Genomic DNA, 25,192 nt, shown 5'->3' with positions numbered 1-25,192 from the left:
CTGGGTTCTTACTGCAACAACTAAGAGAGCTCCTTTTGTTCCTCTGGAGAAAATTATCCCAATTTCTGCAAGGTACATAGAGGAGTTAGCTGTGAATTCTGAAAATACAGTGTTTATACTGAGCATATGGTGGTTTCTGTCTGATGCAGTTTTTTATGTCTCAGCCTTTCTCATTGTCAGCAGTCTGCTGCTGTCACTTGTTGTCAATGGCAGGCTGAAATGGTATTTGTTGGGTACGGGGCACGTTCAACTAGTCAGAGAAAATGTTTCCAGTCACAGTATGGACCAGGGCTGGGATTTCCTAGTTTCTGGAAATGTAGTTGTAGGGTATCCTTACAACACTTTGAAAATTAAACCTTTTCTGAAATTCAGATTGTAGGCATTTCAAATATGTCACCCTAAAATGTTTAATGTTCAAATACCTTTGAATGTTTTGAATCATAGAATCATAAAACCATTAAGGTTGGAATAGACCTCTAAGGTCATCTAGTCCAACTGTCCATCTATCTCCCATATTGCCTGCTAAACCACGTCCCTAAGTATTACATCTACTGTTTCCTTAAAAACCTCCACTTCCTGGGCAGCCTGTTCTAATGCCTGACCACTCTTTCTGAGAAGAAATTCTTCTTAATATCCAACCTGAACTTCCCTTGGTGCAACTTGAGGCCAATCCTGCTCATGCTATCACTATTACCTGGGAGAAGAGGCCAACCCCCACCTCGCTTGCAACCTCCTTTCAGGTATTTGTAGAGGGCAGTAAGATCTTCCCTGAGCCTCCTCCAGACTGAACAGTTTCAGTTTCCCCAGTGGCTCCTCATAAGACTTGTGTTCCAGACCCCTCACAGCTTTGCTGTCCTTCTCTGGACACACTCCAGGGCCTTGATGCCTTTCTTGTAGTGAGGGGTCCCAAACTGAACACAGTACGTGAGATGTAGCCTTACCATAGCCAAACACAGAGGGATGATCACATCCCTGGTCTGGATGGCTGCACTATTTCTGATGCAAGCCAGGTTGCCATTGGCCTTCTTGGCTACCTGAAACCCCTACCTCTCAAGCTTGCCCATGTCCCTCTGAAAAGCATCCCTTCCCTCTAGTGTGTCAACTGCACCACTCAGTTTGGTGTCATCTGCATATTTGCTGAGAGGGGGCACTTGATCCCACTGTCCATACTGTTAAATCCATAGATTTAATTCCATTCACCACCACTCTCTAGGCACAGCCATCCAGTCAGTTTTTAACCCACTGAAGAATGTACCTGTCCAAGCCACAGGCCACCAGATTCTCAAGGAGAATACTGTGGTAGGCAGCACCAAAGGCTTTGCTGATGTCTAAGTAGACTATGTCAACAGCCTTTCCCACATCCAGCAGGCGGGTCACTCAATCATAGGAGATTAGGTTGATCAAGCAGGACCTGCCTTTCGTGAACCCACGTTGGCTGAGCCTGTTCCTGCACCTGCCATGTGATTGCCCTCAAGTGTTGCATAACTTTCTTGGCACCGAGGTCGGGCTGATGCGCTTGTACATCCTTGGATCTTCCTTATGACTCTTCTTATAAATTAGTGTCATATTAGCAAGTCTCCAGTCATCTGGGACCTTTCCAGTTGACCAGGATTGCTAGTAGATGGTGGAAAGCAGCTTGACTCCCTCAGCACCCTCAGGTCAATCCCATCTGGCCCCATTGACCTTTGACAGTCCAGGTTGAGTAGTGGGTCTCTTTAACTGTTTCCACCTGAATCATGGGGGATTTATTCTGCTCCCCATCACAGACTTTCAGGTCAGTCAGTAGAGTACCCTGAGGATAACTGTTCTGACTATAAAAGACAGATGCAAAGAAGGCATTGGGAACCTCAGCCTGTTCCTTATCCTCAGCAGTCATCTCAGTTCCCTGCCACATCCAGTAGAGGACAAAGATTCTTCTAAGCCTTCCTCTTACTTTTAATATATTTGTAACAACATTTTTTGCTGTTCTATTCCACAGCAGCCAGATTGAGATCATGATGGGTTTTTGCCTTTTCAATTATATCCCTGCATATGCTAGCAGATTCCTTGTACTCTCCCTGAGTTGCCTGGCCCTTCTTCCACAGAAGATAAACTCTCTTTTTCTCCTGGAGTCTCAGCAAAAGTTCTCTGTTCAGCCACACCAGCCTTTTTCCCCTCAAGTTGTCTTATGGTACACAAGAACAGCCTGCTCCTGCACCTCTATGTCATCTTCTTGAGGAGTGTTCAGCCTTCCTGGACCCCTTTACCATTTGGAACTTACTCCCAAGGGAAGTGCATTTACTTTTTGATGTGAGAAATTAATCATTTTTGTGCAGTTATATCAGCAAATGTATAGATGCTTACTGTGAATGCATCATAGATCCTTAAAAATTAATAATTACATGTTGGTCTTGGATTTTCTGTGATAAGTTGAGTAAATGATTAAATAAATAATGCTTCTGATTTAAGTTTAAAAAGAGTTTATTGGAAAAAGGAACAAAAATCCTTTTTTTCATTGATGCTAAAGGCAAGTATCTCTCATTTTCTATGTTGCTCATTGAAGAAAATGTCATAACTGATGAGACTGCTCAGCTGACTTTTTCTTTGAGCTCTGTCTAAATTAGAAAGTTCTGTGTTTATAAATGGAATGAAATGAAATTGTTAAAATATATAGAGTGCTTGATTTTAACAGATGTTAATACAAACAGATAAACAATGACTTATTGTTTCTCTGTGCATACATTCACTTGTTATTAAATTTGCTTACTAGGAACATTCATCCACGTTACATCTGGTGTTGCCATGCCTGTGTGTCACCCCTGGTTCTTCTGGTTTTAAAATTGCATTGAGTCTTGGCTAAATACAGAAATAATTTCTTTTATAATGGAATTGATTGCTACAGATGAGAAAGAAGTGATCAGCATTTAGGGATGTGGTTTAATGGATATGGTGGACGGGACTATGGTTGGACTAATGTTCTTAGTGGTCTTTTCTAACCTTTATGATTCTATGAAAATTATTTTTGTTTTTCCTACGTGAGGTACATCTATATTTAAGTTACTGAAAATATACCATGTTTCATTGGAAGGAACAGAACTTGCCACTTTTCTAAAATAATTTGGTTATTTCAGCCAGCAGCTTTGCAGCTGCCCTCCCTTCCTTCCCTGAACACCATCATTAGCCTCTTGTTCTCAATTTCCTGCTCATTGCCTTTAGGAACAAAGGGTCGGGAGTGTGCTGCACATCATTTGATACTTTAGGAAGGAGGGAAAATGCAGTGGATTCAAGTTATTCCCTCTTTCCGCAATTAACTTCTGAATTTATTATTATTATTTTTTAACCTTCTGCAAAAGCCTTTCCCTTTCTGTTGAGGTAAGAGTTGTATAAGAGGGGAAAGGGTTGTAATTCAGAATTTTCCATATGGCAGCAAGAAACAAATTCTTTCATTCATCTATCTATTTTTTTTTTCCTACTTATGATCTTAGTAGCTGGAACTGTACATATTTTGGCTAATGTTTTGTCTATGTCTGTGTATAAATGGGAAAGTATTATTATGGAAACATCAGCTCCACAGCATCAGTGACAGCAGTGGAAATGATGAGATTTTGGTATCAAATACGTAGCAGAAACATAGCAGGGCCTCTTGTAAAGGGAAACACCGTTCCCTACTGGCAGCTGGAGTGATGTGCATTCATTTCTCTCGGCACTACGAATGCTGCTGGTGAGTTCTGGATGAATATTTTCTGTTTAAGAGCACCACCTAGTGGGTTTCTTGGTTTTTCTTTTCCCCTGAAATGCTGAATCTCCGTTCTTTTGTATAGTAAATTAGCTTTGCAGAAAAATTTAGCGATGCAAAATGCTGTTTGCAAGCTTAACCACATCTTACCGCTGCCACTTCTTTTGATCGTGTTTTCCTTTCAAATGCATTTAAGCTATAATAGGACAATAACCAGTTTATTTGCAGAGGAGATTTTGTAGTGAACTCTTATCCAAACAAATTTGTTAGAGACAGTGGAAACACAAATGAAACACACATTAAAACTTGAATCAACATAAATATATTTTTATCTCTAAACATTACATAGATTTTCTCTGGGAAAATAATTTCTCCATTGTGGGTAGTGGAATTTGGTTAATAATAGTTATGAATATCTGAATGGTTATATCCAAAATATATTAAAGATTTTTCACTCTGTTTAGCTATGCTTAGTGAAATTATCCAATGAAATTACAGTTGGTACTATTTAGAATGTGCTGATTTAGCACTTGTGAGATGTTCATGTAAGTCACATATGAGCATCACCAATATCTCATGGAAGTAATATCTTCTTAGTTATTCCTGTAATTTGTTTAAGGAAGATACTATCCTAAATTTAACAGTGTAATTAAGAGATTTAAATACTAACTATTAAACTACTCTTAGGGTAGTCACAAGGTTTTCATAAAGAATGAAAGCTTTCAGATGATAGACATTTTCATACTAATAACTGCTATCTGCCATTTGTATCTTGCTCTAACCTGAATAATCCATCATGAACTCAGGTGGTGGAGGTGGGGTTTTGGAATGTGAAGAGTGAATTTTGGGGAGCTGTTGCACTGTTGGTACTGGGTTTTTCAAACCTCAGCTCTGTGGTATCTGTGAAATACAACATAGTGTCAGCTACAAACATTTGATTTGCCTCTAAACAATAGTTAAATAGCCTCACTAGCAACTTAGGTGCACATAGATGTACATATGTTAAACAAACCCAGGTTTCTTTCCATGGTTGTGCAGGCAGCTCTCCAAAGCAACACTTATCCACTATTAGCTCCCATGTTACTTTACAAAAGTTGGTCCTTCAGCATATTATATGCTCTTTTTTACACAAAGACTTCTTTTTGTTGTTGTTGTTGGGTTTTTGTGTGTGTGACATTGTTCATCTATGATATTTATCAATTTGATGTTTTAAAGGCATTTGTCACTGGGAACGTAATCCTTGTTGTGGTATATTATTTACTTTGCAGTCACATTAGCTTTAAAAATGATATTTTCCTTGTGCTAAATCACTGAGAAGCACATTATGAAATGATCTCTGCCCTGGACGCTTTACCTTCTAAATAGAAGAACTAATAAACTATAAAAAGAGAAATAGAGGAAAGAAGGAATTATTTGTCCTGTCACACAACAGATTAATAGAAGAGTCACTAAAGGAACCTCAGAGCCTTAACTCCCAATTAAGAATCTCTTCTACTGTACTTTGCTATTCATCATGGTGTTTAATATATCAGTTCTGTTCAGTGGTATTAGATATGCATATCTGCAAAACTGTATAATGAAGAAGTTTTTTACTGAAAGATAGTTCTGTTCTGTCTGGGTTATTTCCTTCTTCTGCAGAGCTTCTGATGGACATGCATTCAAGGCACATTCTGATGCTGTGTTATGAGACATGCTTTAGTGAGAACTATAGGTGGAAGGTTGGACTGGATGACCTTGTAGGACTTTTCCAACCTTGGTGATTCTATGGTTCTATGATTGTATGGCAGTGACATAATGGCCATTACTGTTTATCAGTTTCATGCAACTACGTTAGGACTACAAGGAATGGCCTCAAGTTGCACCAGGGGAGATTCAGGTTAGATGTTAGGAAATAGTAAAATGTAGGAATTTCAAGCAGCATGAATTCCTTCTTCACTCTGTAAGGTTATTGACTGGGGAATTCTCAAACAGCCATTTGTGTGAAGGTGAGAATCTGCTCTTCTCTTCAGCTCTCATACACTCATCTGTATAAACAAGAAAATTGTATGGACCTGTTTCGTTTGTTCTTTCCCAAAAACGTTATCTGAGACCTTTTCCTGCCTGAATATACATTGTAAATTATAGCTGAGCTATTATGTTTAAGATTTATCTTGTTGCCAGCTCCAAGGTGGTAAAGTAGAAGTGGTTTCACTATTTCAATTCAGAACTTTGAGAAGATGATGCTTTTCATGTGCTTTTTTTTCAAGTTTGCTAAAATGCTGAGCAGTATCAAAGGTTGAGTCTATACACTGACTTAGGATCTATTTGGATCTATTTTATTTTGGCTGTTTTTTGGCTTCTGCAGATCTGGATTTTTTTTTTTTTTCCTAACCAAATCTTAAAAATTATTTATATGTATAAAAATTAAATGATGCTGTGGTTCTGTGTAACTGCTGAAATTTTAAGACTACATGTTCATGACAAATTTCCTCATCTGTTGGTTTACACGAGACAGCAATGCCTTAAGTAAGTAACTTTTTGCAAGAGCAGATGATTAATTTGGAAAATACAGACTATTATAAACTGGCAGTAGTTCTGGGATTCCAGAATTGTTTTAAAAGATTAAATTCATCTTAACATTTTGTTTTTGTTTCTATTAAACCTTATTTTATATTATTGAAAAATGTATTCCAATTGAGATTGCTGCAGTGAAGTTTGAATGATTGTGTGCTCTCTGATCTCAACGCCTACATAAATGCATTGTATTGTTTAACCCAGCAGGCAGTTCAGAACCACACAGCTGCTTGCTTGCTGTTCCCTAGTGAGATTGCAAAAGGAACTGGAAAGGTAAAAGCCTGAGAACTTGTAGGTGGAGATAAAGCAAAAGCTGTGTACACAGGCAGGAAGGCAAAACTAGAACAGTTGTTTAACCACTTCCGGCCAAGTAGCAGTCATTACATGTGATGGTTATTTGGGAAGAGAAGTACTGCAAGTCCAAATGTCCCCTTCTCCTCCTTCTTTCCTCCCAGATTGTATAAATGACCATGATGTCATCATAGGATGATTTAGAATCCTTTACTATCAGTTGCATCCTCATTAATCGTTGCCCCTCTTTCCATCCTAAGATATGTACTCAGAGATCAGTCGTGTAAACTTACCACATTTGCTGGGTTCCTTTAGTCCATGACTTGGGTCACTTCTGTTATGGTGGTAGCTCAGGACAGGAGAGATGGTGCATTGCTTAGAGGTATAGGGCACCAAAGCCAGCTCAGGTCGAGTCACTGCTGCACTTGCATTACTTTTTGTGAGGCTTATCCTCTGTTGGTTTGAGTGGTTCCTCTATAGGACTTCCTATAACACATAACTAAAATCATGGGTTAAAATTTAAAAGTGTATCCATTACAGTCTCTGCCCCTTGTTTCTTTGGAGCAGGCCACAGAATGTAGATATTTGCAATATTGTTTGTTCAAATGTGGATAATTATTTCAGATCTTAGATTTCAGGAGTTTATTAATGTTTATGAGAGATTTTTCCTCGTTGAGCAAAAAAGAAATGGCATGCACTACTCATCAGTAAGAAGGCATCTATTTTCTGAAAGCTTTTGTTCTTTATGAATACATTGCAACTACTCGTTTATGACTTATAAAAAATAGAGAATATACTTACCTATGATATATCTAAAGAAGGTATTCCAAGTTTAACACACTTTAAGTCTGTAATTATGTTGAAATTAATTTTCTTGGAATTTGTTTCAGCAAATAAAGCCAAAATAATGTAATTTATAGCCCATTGCAAAGGTACAGATGACACCAGTCAGTCTGCAGTCGCACAGAGCCTTGAAATGCTTAATTATAAAACCTGGATTATAGTGTCAGTCATTGATTTATGGTTTTAATATTAGCTAATTGATTAAAACATATTAAATGTTCCAACTCATTTCCATTCATCATTCATTAACTGGCTGTCAATAAATATGAGATTTGTTCTTTACAGGTTTTTAAAGGAATTTATTTTACCTCTACTTCTTATAATGGACACAAATTGCTAAGATTGGTCAATCGAAGCAATTTCATGCTTGCTATTACAGAATTAAATATACTACTGTAAACATGAATTTATATAGCTGCTTTCTGAAAGTCCCAATGCTATGAACGTAAGTACTGCAGTGAGCTCTAAGTATTAACATTTGACTGAAAAGCACTGCTGTATAAATATGCGTAGGCCCAGCTATTAGAGAAGTCATTTCTAATTTAAATGCTTGTAAAACTGCTTTGCTTGCAGCTATGAAACATAGACCCTAGAAGATGCATGCAAGACATTATTTCACATTCTGGTTAATGTTGCGTTCATTTCTGTGAAGTCAGCAGTTCCTGGAGCTTGAACAATAAGATATCTGCTTAGAATTCTTCTGTATCTTAGTAATGAATGAATATTAATACATTTCATGACATCCTTACACTTGTTGCTGTTTAACTGCCTTGCATTTAGTTAGGTTGTAAATATTGAATGGTTTGATCCTTTTTTCTCTGTGCAGTAGTGAGTAATTCTTTAATATTTTTTATTTTTTGTTTTTTTAATTTTTTTTTGTGTGTGTGTATGTGTGTACAGAGAAATTAATTAGAAATTCCACTGACCTCAATTAGATGCCATATTGCATATGTAACAGAATCAGAATTTAACCTATAATAACTTCGTTTGAGCATCTGCTCTTCATAATAATCTCATACAGTTTTCAGCGTTAAAAGAGAATGTATGTTTATCATATATCATGCACCTAAATCCTGATTTACATTTTACTATGATTTATTATTTTTTTTTTCAAATTAACTGTATCATCTTGCAGTTAGATGTGGCAGGAAATGGACTAATGTCATCAAAAGTACTGTGCAAATTCAATTGGTTCATTAATCAAATCCTGTGTTGTTTCAGATGCTTTTGCTGATTCTTAGAAAACAAGATAGCTTTACCTTTTTCAGATTGTTTTATTCATATTCCACGATTTTCTTTTAAAACTAAAATAGGAAGCATGCAGCTCAGAGAACATTTTTAGACAATAAACCATTATGGAACTTATTAGCATGAGTGCAGCTAAAGGTTATGAGTGACATGGTGTTGCTAAGGTGCCTGTAAGTAGGAACAGAAGATTACTTCTTATATATTTGCTACCTCAACCTACAAAGACAGAAAAACAAATCAGAACATGACATATTGGTGATTCAAAGCCCACAGTATGAGATTATACACCACAGGGGCAGAATCTGTGCATTTTGTAGCTTTTTCATATTTGGTAACACATTTGATATATGAAACGTTTAACAACGGTCATAATTCAAGAACTAAACTGTTTTAAATGCTAAACAGCCTTTGAAAAGCAAAAGTTTTCTAGTACAGCAAAGATTTTGTTAACTAGTGTACTATTTGGCAAATTAAGGACATGTGTAGACTGTCTTCCTATCATGTAGTCTCAGATTTATTTAAATATCCAACACGTTTTCCTCACTTAATAAGAAATTAGAAATTGTCTTTAAAAAGATGTACTATAAAACAGCAATCATAGATGTTTCACATTTCTATTTTTGTGTGATTACCTAGTGTGGTTTTCTTGAGGTGTTAATGAGAATCCTTCATTTTTATTTTTGATGATGTTTTACACTGGTTGACAGCAGCGAGACAAGGGGGAGTGGTATTAAACTGAGACAGGGGAGGCTTAGGTTAGATAATAGGAAGAAGTTTTTCACACAGAGGGTGGTGATGCACTGGAACAGGTTGCTCAAGGAGGTTGTGGATGCCCCATCCCTGCAGGCATTCAAGGCCAGGCTGGATGTGGCTCTGGGCAGCCTGGTCTGCTGGTTGGTGACCCTGCACATAGCAGGGGGTTGGAACTGGATGACCATTGTGGTCCTTTTCACCCCAGGCTATTCTTTGATTCTATGATTTTTATTTTATTTTATTTTTTTTCATTTTATAATGCTATAAAGTAGTAGCATTTCAGCAGTATAAATCTAGTAAGAGAAAAACAATCAAACTGGATGGATTAATGCTGAGGTTATTCAACTTTCTTTTCAGTCATAAAAAGCTCGCACTTGAAAAATGATGATTGAATATTTGCATCTTTCAAATGAATTTCCTGACTAACGAAAAAATTCTGATGGTTGAGAGGAAAAAAAAATACTTGTGAAATTATGGTACATCAAGATTATATATATATATATGTGTGTGTGTGTGTGTGTGAAGTGTATATTTGTAGAGAGATACACAATCATTGTATACATAATCCCATAGTTTGTGTTGTGTTGATTTTTTTTTTTTTAACTATGTGCTTCCCAAACTGGTATTTGAACCAGTTGTTCTGTTTGTAACAGTAATGTTTATATATATTAAAATATGCTCTGAATTATTTTCATACATACAATGAGATTTCTTAGCTGTTGGGCATTTCTTTAGTGTTTATTTCTTAGGAATTTGGTAGGTAATTTATCCATAGGAAAGATTAGAAACTCTTTGAAACTGCTGAAATAAGAAACGCTAAAAGCAGTAATGATCAAGATACAGAATTATAGAATCATAGAATGGCTTGGAAGAGATCTTAAAGCCCATCTACTTCCACCCCCTTGCTGTGGGCTGGTTTCCACCCACCACATCAGGTTGCCCAGGGCCCCATCCAGTTTGGCCTTGAATGCTCCCAGGGCTGGGGCATCCACAACTCTCTGGGAAGCCTGTTTGTTCTGGTGCCTCACCAGCCTGTGAGTAAAGTATTTCCTCCTAACATATAATGTAAATCTCCACTCCTTTAGTTTAATACTATTCCTCCTTGTGCTATCCCTGTCAGAGCATGTAAAAAGTCATTCTCCTTCCTGTTTAGAAGTGCCCTTTAAGAACTGGAAGGCTGCAGTGAGGTCCCTACTGGAACCTTCTCTTCTCTAATCTGAACAAGCCCAACTCCCTCAGCCTGTGTTGGAGAGGTGCTCCAGTCTTCTGATAATCTTCATGGACCCATCCCAACAGATCCACATCTTTCATGGAGATCCATTTATCCCGCTCATCTTCTCGTTACCATTTTGCTTTTCAGAACAAAATCATATTAGACCCCATGACGTTCAGCGAGGCCCGTTTCAGGCCATCTCTGGAGGAGAGGCTGGAGAGCATTATCAGCGGGGCAGCACTGATGGCAGACTCCTCGTGCACGCGGGATGACCGCCGGGAGCGCATCGTAGCCGAATGCAACGCCGTGCGGCAGGCACTGCAGGACCTGCTCAGCGAGTACATGAACAATGTAAGTGATGCATGCTTAGCACTGGTTTCTCTTCCGCTAAATTACTCAACTTTTCTCTAGCAAAAGGCTTTAACTGTTTAAGAAAAACCAACCAAACAATAATGCTTCTTCGTATGAGCTGTTTGAATCATTTCATTTTTAAATATCTTGCAAACTTTTGGCAGAACTTTGGTGCAATTAGAAGTTCACTGGGATGTCTTTTGGTCTGTAAAGGAACACCTTGCTCCCCATAGCTGTAGCATTGGAGTTCCTTCTTGTACACTAAATAGCCAACAAATAATCATATTGGGATAAAATACTTCTTTAATGAAACCTGGTGGCAAGAAGTGTCACTGGATAATGGCCTGAGAAGTTTTCACTAGTGAAAATGAATACAGTTCATTATCAAAATGATATTCTCTGTGCAATAATGGTCATGGTGTATGTTTGTTAAGATGATACCTATAGATGCTCATGTGAGATAATGTGTCGGCTGTGTGGGTTAAGCCACTGACGGTCTTTGCTTACTGTTGGAGCTATTAAATATTCTGTATCTGTGGAAGCAGTGAGTAATATTAATCAGTACTGCTGTTTCCACAACAAGATGTCTGCTGTGCCTTAAGTACAGCTGTTTGTGGAGGGACTCGAGCTGTTGACAATGTGGTAGTTGCAGTGCGTAGCCTTTGTTCTTCCTAACTTATCCCAGAAAATTACTCCCGAGTCCTGTGGAGGATGTGTGAATTCCTAAGCCATATAAACAACCTAAAAATGGCAACTTATTGTTGGGAAAACTAAAAGAAATGTTTTTTTCCCTTTAAGAAAAAAATGATAGTTGCCATTTGAAACAAGCAGTCCTTGTGGCTGTCATCACTCTTCTGTGACCTTCTGGGCACTGGAATATAATACCAATGCAAAGTTTTGAATTCTCTTTATAAAGAGAATTAAATGCAATATGATTATGATCTTAAATATCTGCAAACAGACGTCTGAACAAACATTCTCAGAATGACAGTCCTACTTTATGCTTGTCTATCATCTCTACCAGGCTATGACTGCAATTTTTGGATCCTATTTCTCTGGAATCATATCGTTACTAAGACTGTCCAAGGATGAACCTTTAATATAGTTGTGTACATTGTTACACAGCTACATGGTAGGCTGATAAACAGCAAAATTCAATCCATGAGTTATTTTGTTGTACAGATATAAACAACGATGGCATTTTAAGGTCTTTATTCCAAATAAGTCACCATAAGAAGTAGCTGTTAACGCTAGTGGAGAATTTGAAAGAATATATTTGCTTTTATTATTGTTAAATTGGTTGAAAAGTTCTTGTAATGTGATAGGAAGCTAAGTCTAAGCTCTTGCATTCTTGATTAGCTATTATGAAGAGGCTTTGATGGAAGGAAACCTTCTGGATTGCTTGCTAGGAAATCTTGCTATATAGAATTATTAGTTAGGTGTCATTGTTATAGGTCTTTCAAAAAGAGATCTGATGGATTGTCATTTGTCATTGCAGCATACCTTTTAAGGGCACAGGTTTTTGGAAATGAAATGCACTTTATTTTATTTCTGACCCCGTCTACAGAGAAGGGAGAGTTTTAAGTGACTGTAAGCATTTATGAACACATTGAAGATGGCTCACAGCCTCCTAGTTGTTGCCTAAATACATAATGGTGTGAATATCTGTTACCATGGTATCTTCAATTTTTCTTCCTTTTTTTTCTTAATTTTAGCTATACCACACAATTTCTATAATTATGACTTTTCATGTTGTATAGGGGAATATAATTGACTTTAGCTCTTTTTTATAGTGATTGAATACACATTGTAATGATTCAATACATAATTGATTTCCTAAAAAGTGAAGTACTTCTAACTTAAACATGCCTGTGATAGCAGAATTTAAGAATGGTATTGTATTAAACACTGTAAAAGCTGATCATAGTGGATACAAGAGGTGGGATTCAGTTTTACATCTGAAGACACTTAAGTTTATGTTTTAACATGTAGATACATATAGCTAACCTGAGGATCTCTAGTAGATGCTTAGTGCCATTTTAAATTACTGGTTCGGGTAATTTTTGATCATTTGAACTGAGGCTCTTGGCCTCAGTGTGCCAATAGAAAGCTTTTGAATCTACCATAGGTCTTGTGTTGTGTCTGTCAGCCCCACCTCCATGTTGTGTGTGCTCTGGGAACAGCAAATGGCTTCTTGACTTCTACCTTAATCAAATCAATTGAGCCTGAGGTGTTTAAGCTTCTTTTATAACTGATGGATATCAGGTGAATCCTGCTAAGGCCTTTCATAAGCTAAGTTTTACAATCTGATGTATTATAAGATGAATAACTCTATCTGGAGACCTCAGAATATATTAATTAAATTTCCATCAATGAGAATGGAAGATTTTATTTGCAAAGTTTTTTAAAAGCTTGGCTAAGTTTCAAAAGGGTAAAACTGAATCATGAACACCAAGCTGTCTAACATGATGAAGTTGTAAGTCTGAGTCTGTACCTCTGAGATGATTTGGTGAAGATGGATGTATTTAACATCTGCCCACAGAGATTTAAATCACTGAAATCCTTCTATCGTTTCAAATCACATAAAATATTATTTGACCTTTTCTTTTTTCACTCTTTTTGATAACACCTGGACAATGATGGATCAATTTGGCTGATGATTGTTGATCATATCTACATACTCCTTTGATACTTGTCATGACATATAGAAAGCATAGGATAGATTGAATATTCAGTGGTCCTAGTGTACAGTTTTAGACAATGTAATCTCTGGATGCTTGCAGTGTCATTTAGAGTCAATGCAAGGTCAGTTATTCCCCAGCATAAAACTTTTTCTTTCTTGTTATCTATTCTTATGATTGGGAATCACAGAAGACTTCAAATTGCTTAGTAGACAAGTAGATTCTGTAATCACTTGTACCGTGTTAAACACTGACACTGCATAGGACTGTAGAAATTTGTCGTAGTTTTCATTCTATCATCTTACATTAAATTTCAGTAGATATGAAGTAAAATATAGTGGAAAGGAAACACTCAGAATGGAATTGTCATTCTTGAAGTTTCACTGATTTATTTATTTATTACTTTTTGCTGTTGTATCTGTGGATGGTATTCAAGGCACGAAGAGGAAACTGGGAGGGTTACAGGCAGTTGTATGAAACAGAAGGTTGGCTGTGTGATGATACAAGCTGCTTGTGCTTTCTGTCTAAATGCTAAAGGCAATACAAGGAGGAAAAAAAGGGGTTTTGCCAGATTTTGCTCCAAGTAAAAGGAAATAGCATCAGGCTGAACAATGTAAGAACTTCTGTCTTTTATGTAGCATCGGTTGTGTAAGAAAACTTCCCCCACCTGCAGAACACCCACTGTGCCCACCTCTTTCTTAGAAAGCTGCCTGTGGAGAGGCATGCATCTTATCTTCTGTGCTCCTGCAGGGCTTTTAAAGTACATCCGTCATATCTCCTGATACTCCCTGCACCTGTGGTCTGTTTTCATCGCTAGTTGCTGTAGCAGCTTTTGGTAGATCAATATACTCTGCTGCATTGCAAAGGAAAATTTAACACACACACAACGCTGTTGTTTCCCCTGTTTGCCTTTCCAGTCTTTATGGATCCATCACAGGCTGCCAGGTAGATTATAATGTTCCTAAGGTTAGTTTTATGTCAGGGAGAAATCTCTCTGTGTGTTACTCAAAGTTTACTGAAGTAAGTTAAAACTGTTGTGCAGTTCAGTTTTGCTCTTGTGGATCCTTTATGACTTGTGTTGCAGGCTGATAGGAAACAGCAATCCTAGGTATTTGTGGATAAGCAGTGTATTGCCAGATTCATGTAAACCAGCTCTGGGCACTCTTTCTTGCAAGCATGAGGGTGCTGCTTGTTGATGTCTGGTTAGGATGAGAAAAGAAGAAAATGATATATTTAGAAAAATATGCTTTAAAAAGATGTTCTGACATCATTGGTATCATTGCCAAATAAAGACAGACTGTGAATTTTGGGTTGCTGTGGAGTATCACAGACAAATTTGGAAAGTGGTTGACAAGTGAGTAAGCCACGACTGTTAAAGATCTCTGCAACCAATTGAATTCTGGCTTGGAAGGAGTACAAGTGCACATTTGAAAAGACATTTCCCATCCAGTTCAAATACCTAGTTATCTTCACTAGCCTTTGGACTTGTTGAGTTAACCTTCATTCCCACCCAGTATTCTTGCTTTCAGCTACTGCTAACATCTCAGAAGAGCTTGGTTTTCAATTTATTACAATTGTGTTTCTGGACAAAGAATGCTTAGTATTGCTTGTTGACTTTTTTGACTGCTCTTTGGATTGAACACATCTTTCTGGATTCCTTGTACTACTACTATTTAATCTGTATGTGTGAGTTTCAGAGTTCTACAGGCTAGGCTTGTTTTTGTTGATACTTTACTGATATTACCATAGGAATAATGTTGCCTAGTGTTTGCTCTTTTTAATCTTGTTCTCTTAAGCTGCTACCTATTCCTGACTGCTGTTCACTGAAACTGAGGTGCTACAGGCTATAATTCCTGTTTCTATGGAAAAGAAAATGTCATATCTTGAAGATGCAAAACGTAAGAAAACAGAGAGGGAAAATATAAGTCTCCAGGCAGTTTTTCTTCACAAATATATCAGTAAGAAGTTTTAACTTCTCAAAGTAAAACTGTAGTGCTGCACTACATGAAAATGAAATGTCCTCAAAAGACAGCTAAAGTTACTGTGCTTGATTGGAGAATGAAAAAAACTGATAGCAAAGGGAAATCTATAATATATAAACTCTCAAGATACTGTCAGCTCCTGTGTTTAACAGGTCCATTTGAATTCATATTTAGAAGAGAAAGGCAATAATTCTTGAATAACCTTGCATAAGGTTAGCCTGGGTGACAGTGAGCAGTAAATTACAGTTATGAAATAGAATGATGTCTGTAGCTATCCTGGGATGGAGGCTGGGCTGGGTGACAGGCGACCGAATGCTGAGTCACCAGGACTGAATGATGTGACCATGACCACTTTGGCTGGACAAGATTCTTGTTGGTACTGTAGTTGAACATTGAGCTTTTTGAAGCATTTCTAGAGAAGAACAGCTTGTCTGAAAGTGTCCATATTGTATTTCAAGTTGGAGATAAGCTCATTTATACCCACTTTACACATTGGGATGTTATACAAGCAGTTTTGTCTTCCCTAACTTGAAATAAACAACTGGAAACACAGTAGTTACGGCTGGAGGAGAAGAATATGTTCCCAATTTGCAAATATTTTATGATATGCCACGGTGTTTCTTCTCGAGTACTTTAGGCTTTACATTTATGCATCCCTCCTGAGTGCCTCAACTTCTCCTGATGGTACATAAATCACCATCTAAGTATGCTACCTACATTATAACTCCGAAAGGATTCAGCCACATTTCAAGGAACCTTTTGAGTCTTATTTTTTGATCATCAGGGCCTCATAGGAGGTGCCTAGTTTCTTTATGATATGTTTACAGAAATGCTGCACTGCTTACAGTTACACAAGTGAGGTCTTTTTTTCACTGTTTGTCTTATTTGCTTGTTTCTGCATTTTCTCATTTTGCAAGTCCATGTTTACATTTATTTTTTGTAGGAGATTCAGTTAATAACGTTGATGTTTTTATAAAGAACAAATAGAAAAGCCCTCTGCAAAACTAGTCTTGATAGCTTGGGAATGGCAAACATGCAAAAAATTTGCCTTGACCTCCGGTTTCTTTGGTCATAGAATAACACAGCCCTGTGGTATTTCATCTGTTTGGATTTTTTAACTCACTGAGTTACGACTTGTGGGACTTTCTGAACTGCACTCCTGATGGCTTTGGCTTGGTGGTGTCCATAGGAGAGCCTTCTGTAGGTACCTACTGTATGCTGTATTTGTAAAGCTGGACCATGATGTGCCATTGAGAAAGCTTTGTATCTTCTGATAACATGTAAACAAATAAAGAGATTTTTGGAATCTGAGGCTGAATTGCAATATTAGGTTGAATGATGTTTCTGACAAGGTATTTCCCTCTGAATTAGCATGGGATTTTCCTAGATTGCCAGTGAATTCAACTAAATGCCTGTATGTGAGGACTTATTTTTTCATTTTCCTTTATCTCTATATACAATTAATGATGCAATTGACATGAAGGGTCAGAAAAAATATGGTCTAAATGATGTTATGTTACAGTCCTTCTGTGAATTCTCTTCCTTAATATGACTTCATTGCTATTCCATTATTAACTAAATGCATTTTTAAGAATCCTTTTGATACCAGACAGGTTCATTACTGGAAATCATGCAATTATTATTTCTGTAACTAAGAAATACTGAGTATACTAAGAGTGCCTGCCCCTTTTAAATTCAGTATGTTTAGACCAAAGGACTATTGGGGAAAAAAAAAAAAAAAAAAAGCATTAATTTTCCTTCTACTGAATGCTGTATTTTAACTCATTTTATTTTGCATTAATTAGTTTTGATCTTTCTAAAATGTGTTCTTACAGAAGTAATGACTTCTGCATCAGTGCTTTTAATATGCTGGAAAGCACAGTGGTAATGTTTGTAACGTTAATGCTATCTGAAAATAATATTGTTAAAGCTAATTTTTTTTCACCTGTAGAAAAGACTTTGAATATGTGGTGTGATTCATAACTTTAATAATTTTTCTTCATACCAGAGTTAGCATTTATGGGTCATTAGTTTGTTATTTTTTCTTGTCTGCAAGTCAATAGCAGTGAGAAAGACTTCTCATGCATTTTATACTATATTTGTAGCATTATGATTATCTCCATGTGCATCTGCCTTTTGTGTATATGTTTTAGTTTGTGTTTGTACAATATGTCCAGATATATATATTGTTATGCAGTGTAGGCTTTTGAATGCAAGGTAGAATGTTCAGAGTGCCTTTACAGAATCACAGAATGGCCAGGGTTGGAAGGGACCACAAGGATCATGAATCTCCAACCCCGCTGCCACATGCAAGGCCACCAACCTCCCCATTTAATACTAGACCAGGCTGCCCAGGGTCTAGTGTTATTGGGAATGCATCAAAATAAGTATGAACCTAATAACAGTAGTAAGCATCAGAAATCTGTATCCTGAAGGCTCCATAACATCTTCTGTTCATTTAATGATTTCTTTTTTTATATATGCACAGTATATCTACATTCTTTCAATTGAGGAAAACGTGAAGGTGTCAGTGGAAACTCAAACAGTATATTAACTATACACATTTGTGTCTTTGAGATATTATTATTCTGCAGGTGAGCAGAGGAGGGTGTAACTATAAAGAGACACTGGGGCTTTGTGATAGTGAGTGCATACCAGCAGTGTATTCTTTGTCAGGGCATTTGTGTCCCAGTTTAGGAAATGGGTTTGTATCATTTCTCTTGAGCATTGCCAAAATGTGCCATAGCAATGCAAGAAGTCAGATTTGAGCAGTTTGGTAGACTTGCTTCCTTCTCATTAAGAGCCTGCAGAAGGCACATGGAACTAAGGGAAGGATGGAGGATGTGAAGAGAAATTGATCCTGTTGAGTACCATAGAAAAACATCAAGAATCCACTTTCCCACAAACAGGCAGAGAGCACAAATCTATGTATGAATGTTACTATGGTGCTTACACTTCCAATTAGCAATCCAAACTACAAAATCAGGGAGTTACAGTACTGTCCACTAAGCTCTGCTTTGCATATATTGTGTTGGTTTGAGTTATGCATGTTTTTACCTACACAAGGAATGATTTTAACTTAGAAGAATTCATATTAGAGAAATGTCATCTGAAGTCATGGTAATAGATGTCCAGAAGAGGGCACACTTGCATACCAGAAATGTTTTCTACATAACTGGAGATCTGCATTCTGATGTGGTATAGCTGCAATCAAAGAAAATGTAATAAAATATAAAATGAAGAGGTTAATTTTTAGTAGTTACGGGATTTTTAGAAGAAAATAGATTCAAAAGGTTATTTGAGTAAATATATATATTTAAATCAAGTTAATATTAAGTGTGTTAATTATCAAATAGAAATTGAATGTTAAGTTCTACTTGCGTTTTTTGAAATGCCTTGATAATTTTATGTTTCACTAACAGATTTGGCAAGCAAGGGATAAGAGCTTCCCCCGCCCTTCTGAGATTATTTCAGATGCAGATTTATGATGCAGAGCTCAAGAACACATGCAACTTAGTGAAGTCTAATTTACAAATTGCCTTCTACAACAGACATATGATAAAATACAAAGAGATACATCCAAGTTTGTTGGGCTTTGACGTTTGACCTGGAGCATCATCTTATGGCTTCATAAATACAGTAGACAAATTGTGTCTGCTGACCCAGTAACTCATCACTTTTTCAGAATTATGTATTTGACAGACTCTGGGAGGATGTGTGGTTTATTTTTGTGTCTTTACTTGAGGAATGAAAGGCATCTATACTGTAAGCAGCTCCCTAAAACTTAGTGAAATCAGAGGAAAGAATTGTTTCATTTCTTTGAGGATTGAGCTGCAGGAATAAATTCTTTCCATATTTGGATTTTTTTTTTTTTTTTTGTAATTTTACATATTGATTCAGTTTTCATAATATTTGATAACATTTGGAGACTTTTTCAGAGCCTTTCCTTTTAGCAGAGATTGAAACTATGTCAAAATGTTGTAGCATGTATTTGACTTCAACAGAATGGAATGAAATGTTTTGTGAAATCTATTTCTCTATAATAAGGCTTTAAGCTTATATGCTTTATAAAGTAAGCTATGATTAAGCTTAGGGTAACATATTGACTCTATTTTCACAATACATATGTTATGTAGGTTGTTTATATGTTTGTCAGTTAATTAACTGATGCCTTGACTAATTCTTTCATTTGCTTGTCAGTTATTAAAAAAATAAAATAAAAAAAATGGAGAAACCCAGTTGGATGCATTACAGCACGTGACAATGTTGGAAATTGTTTTGGGCATTTGGTCAAATTTTGAGTTAAGCACACAAGTTATAATTTCCTTTTATTCAAAGGAAATTCTTCCAATTTATGCTGAGGATTGACTCATATCTTTTAAAGCATCACAGATTTTTTGCATTGTAGTGAAACATTTCAGTGTGAAGTCAGAGATCCCCAAGAGGCAATTCTGGTGCTTCAAGTGGACAATGACTGAGTTTTTTCTGATAGCATCTAAAATACCTAGGGGCACAATGTGTAGTAATGTAGTTACTATAAGGCTGTCAAATTCATTGCCAAATCGTATTTGAATCCTGGGATCAGATAAATGGGATTTTAATTGGGTTTTAAGGGTAAGCTGAATAAGTAGATAAGGTAGAATTAACCAGAGACATATTAATTTAATGAAATCTTTGGTTCTCTTAAGCTGTTGTATTAAACACCATTCAGTCTCTGCTGAAGAGAGACATTGTAGTAGGTTAGAAAGAGTTTGACAGTGATAGGTAAGACAAATGATGGTATCAGATGTAATGACTTAAACACACAGTAACATAACTGCATTATCTGGAACACGGGGTAACCATGAAACTGGTTGACGTCCCATTAGCTGTATTTTATCATAGACAAAAGAAGCAATTAAACAGAAACCCACATTTAATGGTTTCCAACCTGGTTGGACCATTCACCCAAGTGATTTATGAGGCTTTTGAACTGTGTTATTTGTTTCTTATATGGAACACCAGAAGTTGCTGTGATGTGAAGTTGTTGTAACCATTTCTTGTAAATTCCTTTTCTTTCTGAACTATCTTAATGATCTTTTTTCTTTTCCTAACATCAATTAGTTATATAAATTGCTAGATATATAGGAGGAGAAGAAAAATAGAGTCAGTTTGAGTCAGTCATGAAAGCATTGGCTTATCACAAAATTATGTCTTTATCATTCTGAATGGGTAGGTGAGCACAAACCCTTATGCATGCCTTTTGGTGCCTGCATGTATGATGAGGCAAATTCCACAAGTGTCAGCAAAGAGTTGTTTATCATTATGTGAATGCATAAAAGATTCTATCAGGGATCTAAAAGGTAAGAATTGCAGGATGTAGATATCTCTGTGAAAGGCTGTAAAGCAAATTCTAATGGTTTAAAATGTGATTGTATACTTTGTTGGTTTTGGGTCTCAGGTTTTATGGGGGCTGGTTCATCTCATGTGTTCTGCATGGATAGCCAGCACGTAATGAATCCAAAGGTTCGGCTTCAAGCATTTTGTCAGCGTGAACTTAAATTAAAGGTTATGAAATCAAATGTTTAAAAAACAAAGCATTAAGTAGTTAATGTTTTGCAATTCCACATCAGGCTTTCACTGATGAAATACATTTTGAAACAGGAAGACAGTTCAGTTCTTTATTTATTTTTTCCAGAATCTAATGAGAAACTTTGTTTACAGATCTGCCTTAGGTGAACAACCATTTATTTTTCTCTTAAAGTATTTTTTTTCTTCTTTCAATGTAAATAATAATAATAAAAAAAGAATGAATAAATAAAAGATACGCTTGATTGCAAGCGTGCAAGACTAAGCTTGCAAAGTACATCTACATCCAACCATTTGTATGTACCAAACAATAAAGCTTGAAGGCTCATTAGCCTGGAATGACCCAACTGTGTTTTATGCATAGGGGTCATTTCTTTACTAATGAGCCTCTAAGCCAGATGGCTAACCCCACAGTAGTCTAACTGCATTAGTGTGATTTAGATTTTTAGGCAAATTGCTTTTTTTTTTTTAATTAACAAACTGGAGCTGGTGGCAGTGCTGACAGACAGCTTTTTATAGAACTGTGTCAAACGAAGTATTTTGCCTTAGAAGATAAATGGCTAAAGTGGCTCTCTTTTGTATCAATTTCTAATACGGTTGCTCATTTCTAGTGATCATAGTTTGTTAGATGCTATCCCCATGTTCTGAACAGAAAGCTAGTTTGGTTGTTTTTCATCTCTACTGGATTTTGTTTCAGTAGCCAATTAATCAAATCCATCCTTATTGCCTCATATCTGGGTACAAAAGAGAACATGAAAGAAGAATGATCTGCACAGGTGAAAGGGAGAGAATACTGTTTGTTTTTCAATGTCTGTCACCTTCTAGAATTCCTCATCCAGACTTTTTAGTTGTCTTTATGAATTTAAGATGTCTCAGATGACTGGGATGACAAACTGCTGCTCATTTGGGCCTGGGTTCATATTTCTGTAGAAACCTTTCCCAGTCATGAAGAACCTGGGATTTTGGATTCCCTCTGATCAGTTGAAAGAGTTTGACACCTTCAAAACATGCCACGTTTTATGTTGATCATTTTTGAGGGATGCTTTTCACTCACCGTTGTCTGAAGTGTCCTCAAGACAGATTTGGAAATAAGACAAAATTTTACATAGAGAACAGGCCTTAAGACAGGAGGACTTGAAGGAAGGGCAGTTTACAAAAGACAGAGTGTTCTGGAGATGGCTTTGAAAGAGTGTTTCAAACACTGCATGAATGAGCATCCGTGTCCTTTTGGCAATCCCATATTTGAAAGAAATTTTGATACGGTAGGTCGTTCGTGTCTGATACAGTGAGTAACTTCAGATGATGATTTACACATATCGTATGGGCTTTTGTTGCAGTGATGTTAAATAATTCTATATAGGTTCTCAGCACGGAAAATTGCTCTTATCTTGAAAGAAGGTGGCTACATTTGAAGGAAAGAACATAAAATGGGTCAGATTTATGTGGCCCGGTATCTTTTCTCTGACAATGGTCACAGGGGGTGACTAAAGAAGAGTATAAGAACCTGACAAACATTGTGATTGTGATTCCTTGCAAAATTTATTCTCTCTGCCTCGAGCAATTTATGGTCCAGGGAGTTCCTACACAAAAGGTGATCTTTTTTGTTGAAAAATGAATAATTTAGGATCCTTTCTTAAACAGTCTGTAGAGCATTAAGAATTTTAGAGATGTACACAAGTCTCTAGAGTAGCTATTTAGCATCTTTTTTTGTTTTTGTTTTTCTTTTCCCCCCTTCAGCTTTATGAGTTGTATAGTCCGGGCCAGATCAGAAAGGAGAGAAATGCAACAGCTGTAACTCTTTGGTAGTTTTCTTTGTAGGTATTTTAAAACTTTATTGAACCGTTTTTTAAGGACATTATCAACTTCTCTTGTGTGTTTTTTTTTTTGTTTGTTTGTTTTGTTTTTTTAAAATTTACATTGGGAATACTGAAACAAAACTTAAGACAAAGTTTCATGTCCTTTAAATGTATCAAGTCCAATACATGGAGATTTGCTTGCTTAATATCCATGTGCTTTTGTTTTCCATCTATACCTGCCTCTCACCAGCTGCAATAACTTTCAAAGCAATGTGATTTCCCATTGTGGGAAATCTCCCTAAAATTATCTGTAAAGATACAGAGAAGATGGACTGGCACCTTATGAAAGCAGGAATAAGCCATGCTTCCTAAATAAGCCATGTTTATAAAGTTCTGGTGGTAGGTATAGCGTCTTCAGGTGCTTTTCATTGCATATTGGCATTATGTAATCAAAATGGAGATATGGCAATGCACTTTTCTTTGTCAGAAAATACAGCAAAATGTTTAGAGAAGCTTTGATTCAGTAAAACGGTTTTGCTATAAGCAGTCAAAGTCAGAATCAGGGCCAAAACTGCATGAGATAACTTTCCCCTGAAAGGAAGAAGAAAAGCAGTGTCAAAACATTAGAAAAAATAAATGAATTTAGATGTGAAAGTGCAAGAAAATCTTAATGCTGTTTTGATTTGCCAGTGCTCATAAATCTGTCTTCAAGAACTGGGGAACGGGTATTTTTCTGAAGGAGATACTAATCAAGGTGGAAAAGAGCAGGTGATTTTCTGTTTTATCCTGACTAGTGCTCATATTTCTTTGACTACGCATTTCCTGATGTATTAGGATGTTCATATGTGTGTGTATTTCACATTTTTAACTTCTGTCTCTCTTTACCCAAAGCCAAATGAACTCGCACTGAATGTTTGGTGTTAGGTAAAAGCTGTTTTCAAATCTGTCGTTACTTTTAAGATTTGTTCTTTGGAGATTGAACTTCTACTTTCTAATTAAGAATGTGAAGCTGGTATCTGAGTCATACCTTAATTTGTAGTATGGGAAATGTAAGTAGTATTTTTTCTCTTTACTTCGTGTTGCCAAACTAACAGAATGGCAATAATTTAACTGTGTTGTTTTTTTGGTTTTTGTTTTTTTAATCAAACCATATAATTAAATGACTATGAAAACCAAAGAGCATTTCACATTCACTGAAGAGTGGTTACACTTTTACTGCCCTGTAAGCAAAACTGTAGTAACGAAATGATACAGCATCATATACTGTGTACATTTTTATTTGTTAATAACAAATTTAAAATGATAAATACTTTTCCTTCTGTAAAATCTCCTGAGAATTCAGTAGCACTGTAAATGTAATCTGCAGTTCTTTACAATTATAGTTTAAATAGACCAAGTCTAAAGGGAGTCTGCCTATTTGATTTTCAAATTTGCATCACTTAAAATCCAATCAGACCAACTGTTCAGATTTTTATTAGGTATGAAATACACGAATGGGTTCAAGGCCACGCTATGTATAGCAAACACACACCTTGTGTTACAGCATGGCTTATCTAACTTGTTACTTAGCATGTGATTCGACCTTCATCTCACAGAGACTGCTGGCTGACTCCTTGAATTGTTACTATATTAAACCCTTCGATTTTCAGTAACTGGTGTTTTATAGGCCAGCAGATTGCATTTGATTTTGTGAATTTGCTGTAACATATTGAGTTTAACGGATTTATGCAGGAAAGTAAAACAAAAATAATACAGCAGGCACTCAGAATTTTAGAACATGAGGGCATTAGGCTTGCAGGTGACTGATATGGATATTGGCATTGAATATTTTGGTATGAAAGGTAATGTGGTTTTGACAGAACGTTTAGCCAATGCATTCAGGTGTTTGGGTGGTAATCTGCATGGTCTCATCTACAGGAGACCATAGTGACCATGTGATGTACAACATTATATTCTCACTGTTTTTAAAAACGGAGGATTTGTTCAGAGCATGCTAAAATAGATTTTAAAGGCCTGAAGAAATGGAGTCTGTATAATCATTTCTTCGTGTAGCATCCTTTGTTAATTTTAATCATAAGGTAGAAGGAAGAATGTTTATTTGATGTTTTGATTATAATTGTTTGTTCATTACAAGGTGGGTCTAAGGAAACAAGAAAAAAACCAAAGCCATTGGAAAAAAAAGAAAAGAGGTTCATCTC

At 36.5% G+C, this 25,192-nt stretch overlaps 1 protein-coding gene across 2 annotated transcripts in view; it reads left to right on the top strand.

Moving 5' to 3' along the window:
• The window catches only part of CTNNA2 (catenin alpha 2), a 465,672-nt gene that overhangs the window by 125,343 nt on the left and 315,137 nt on the right, over positions 1–25,192 (top strand). For both annotated transcript variants that reach the window (XM_031588179.2, XM_031588178.2), the window contains one exon: positions 10,764–10,967. In XM_031588179.2, coding sequence (XP_031444039.1) covers positions 10,764–10,967 — 204 coding nt within the window. The remainder of the gene's footprint in view (positions 1–10,763; positions 10,968–25,192) is intronic.

This window comes from Phasianus colchicus, chromosome 4, assembly GCF_987193195.1.
Source record: "Phasianus colchicus chromosome 4, bPhaCol1.hap1.1, whole genome shotgun sequence".
Lineage (NCBI taxonomy): Eukaryota > Metazoa > Chordata > Aves > Galliformes > Phasianidae > Phasianus > Phasianus colchicus.
Note: the sequence above shows the minus strand (reverse complement) of the source record. Positions and strands in the feature narration are given on the sequence as shown.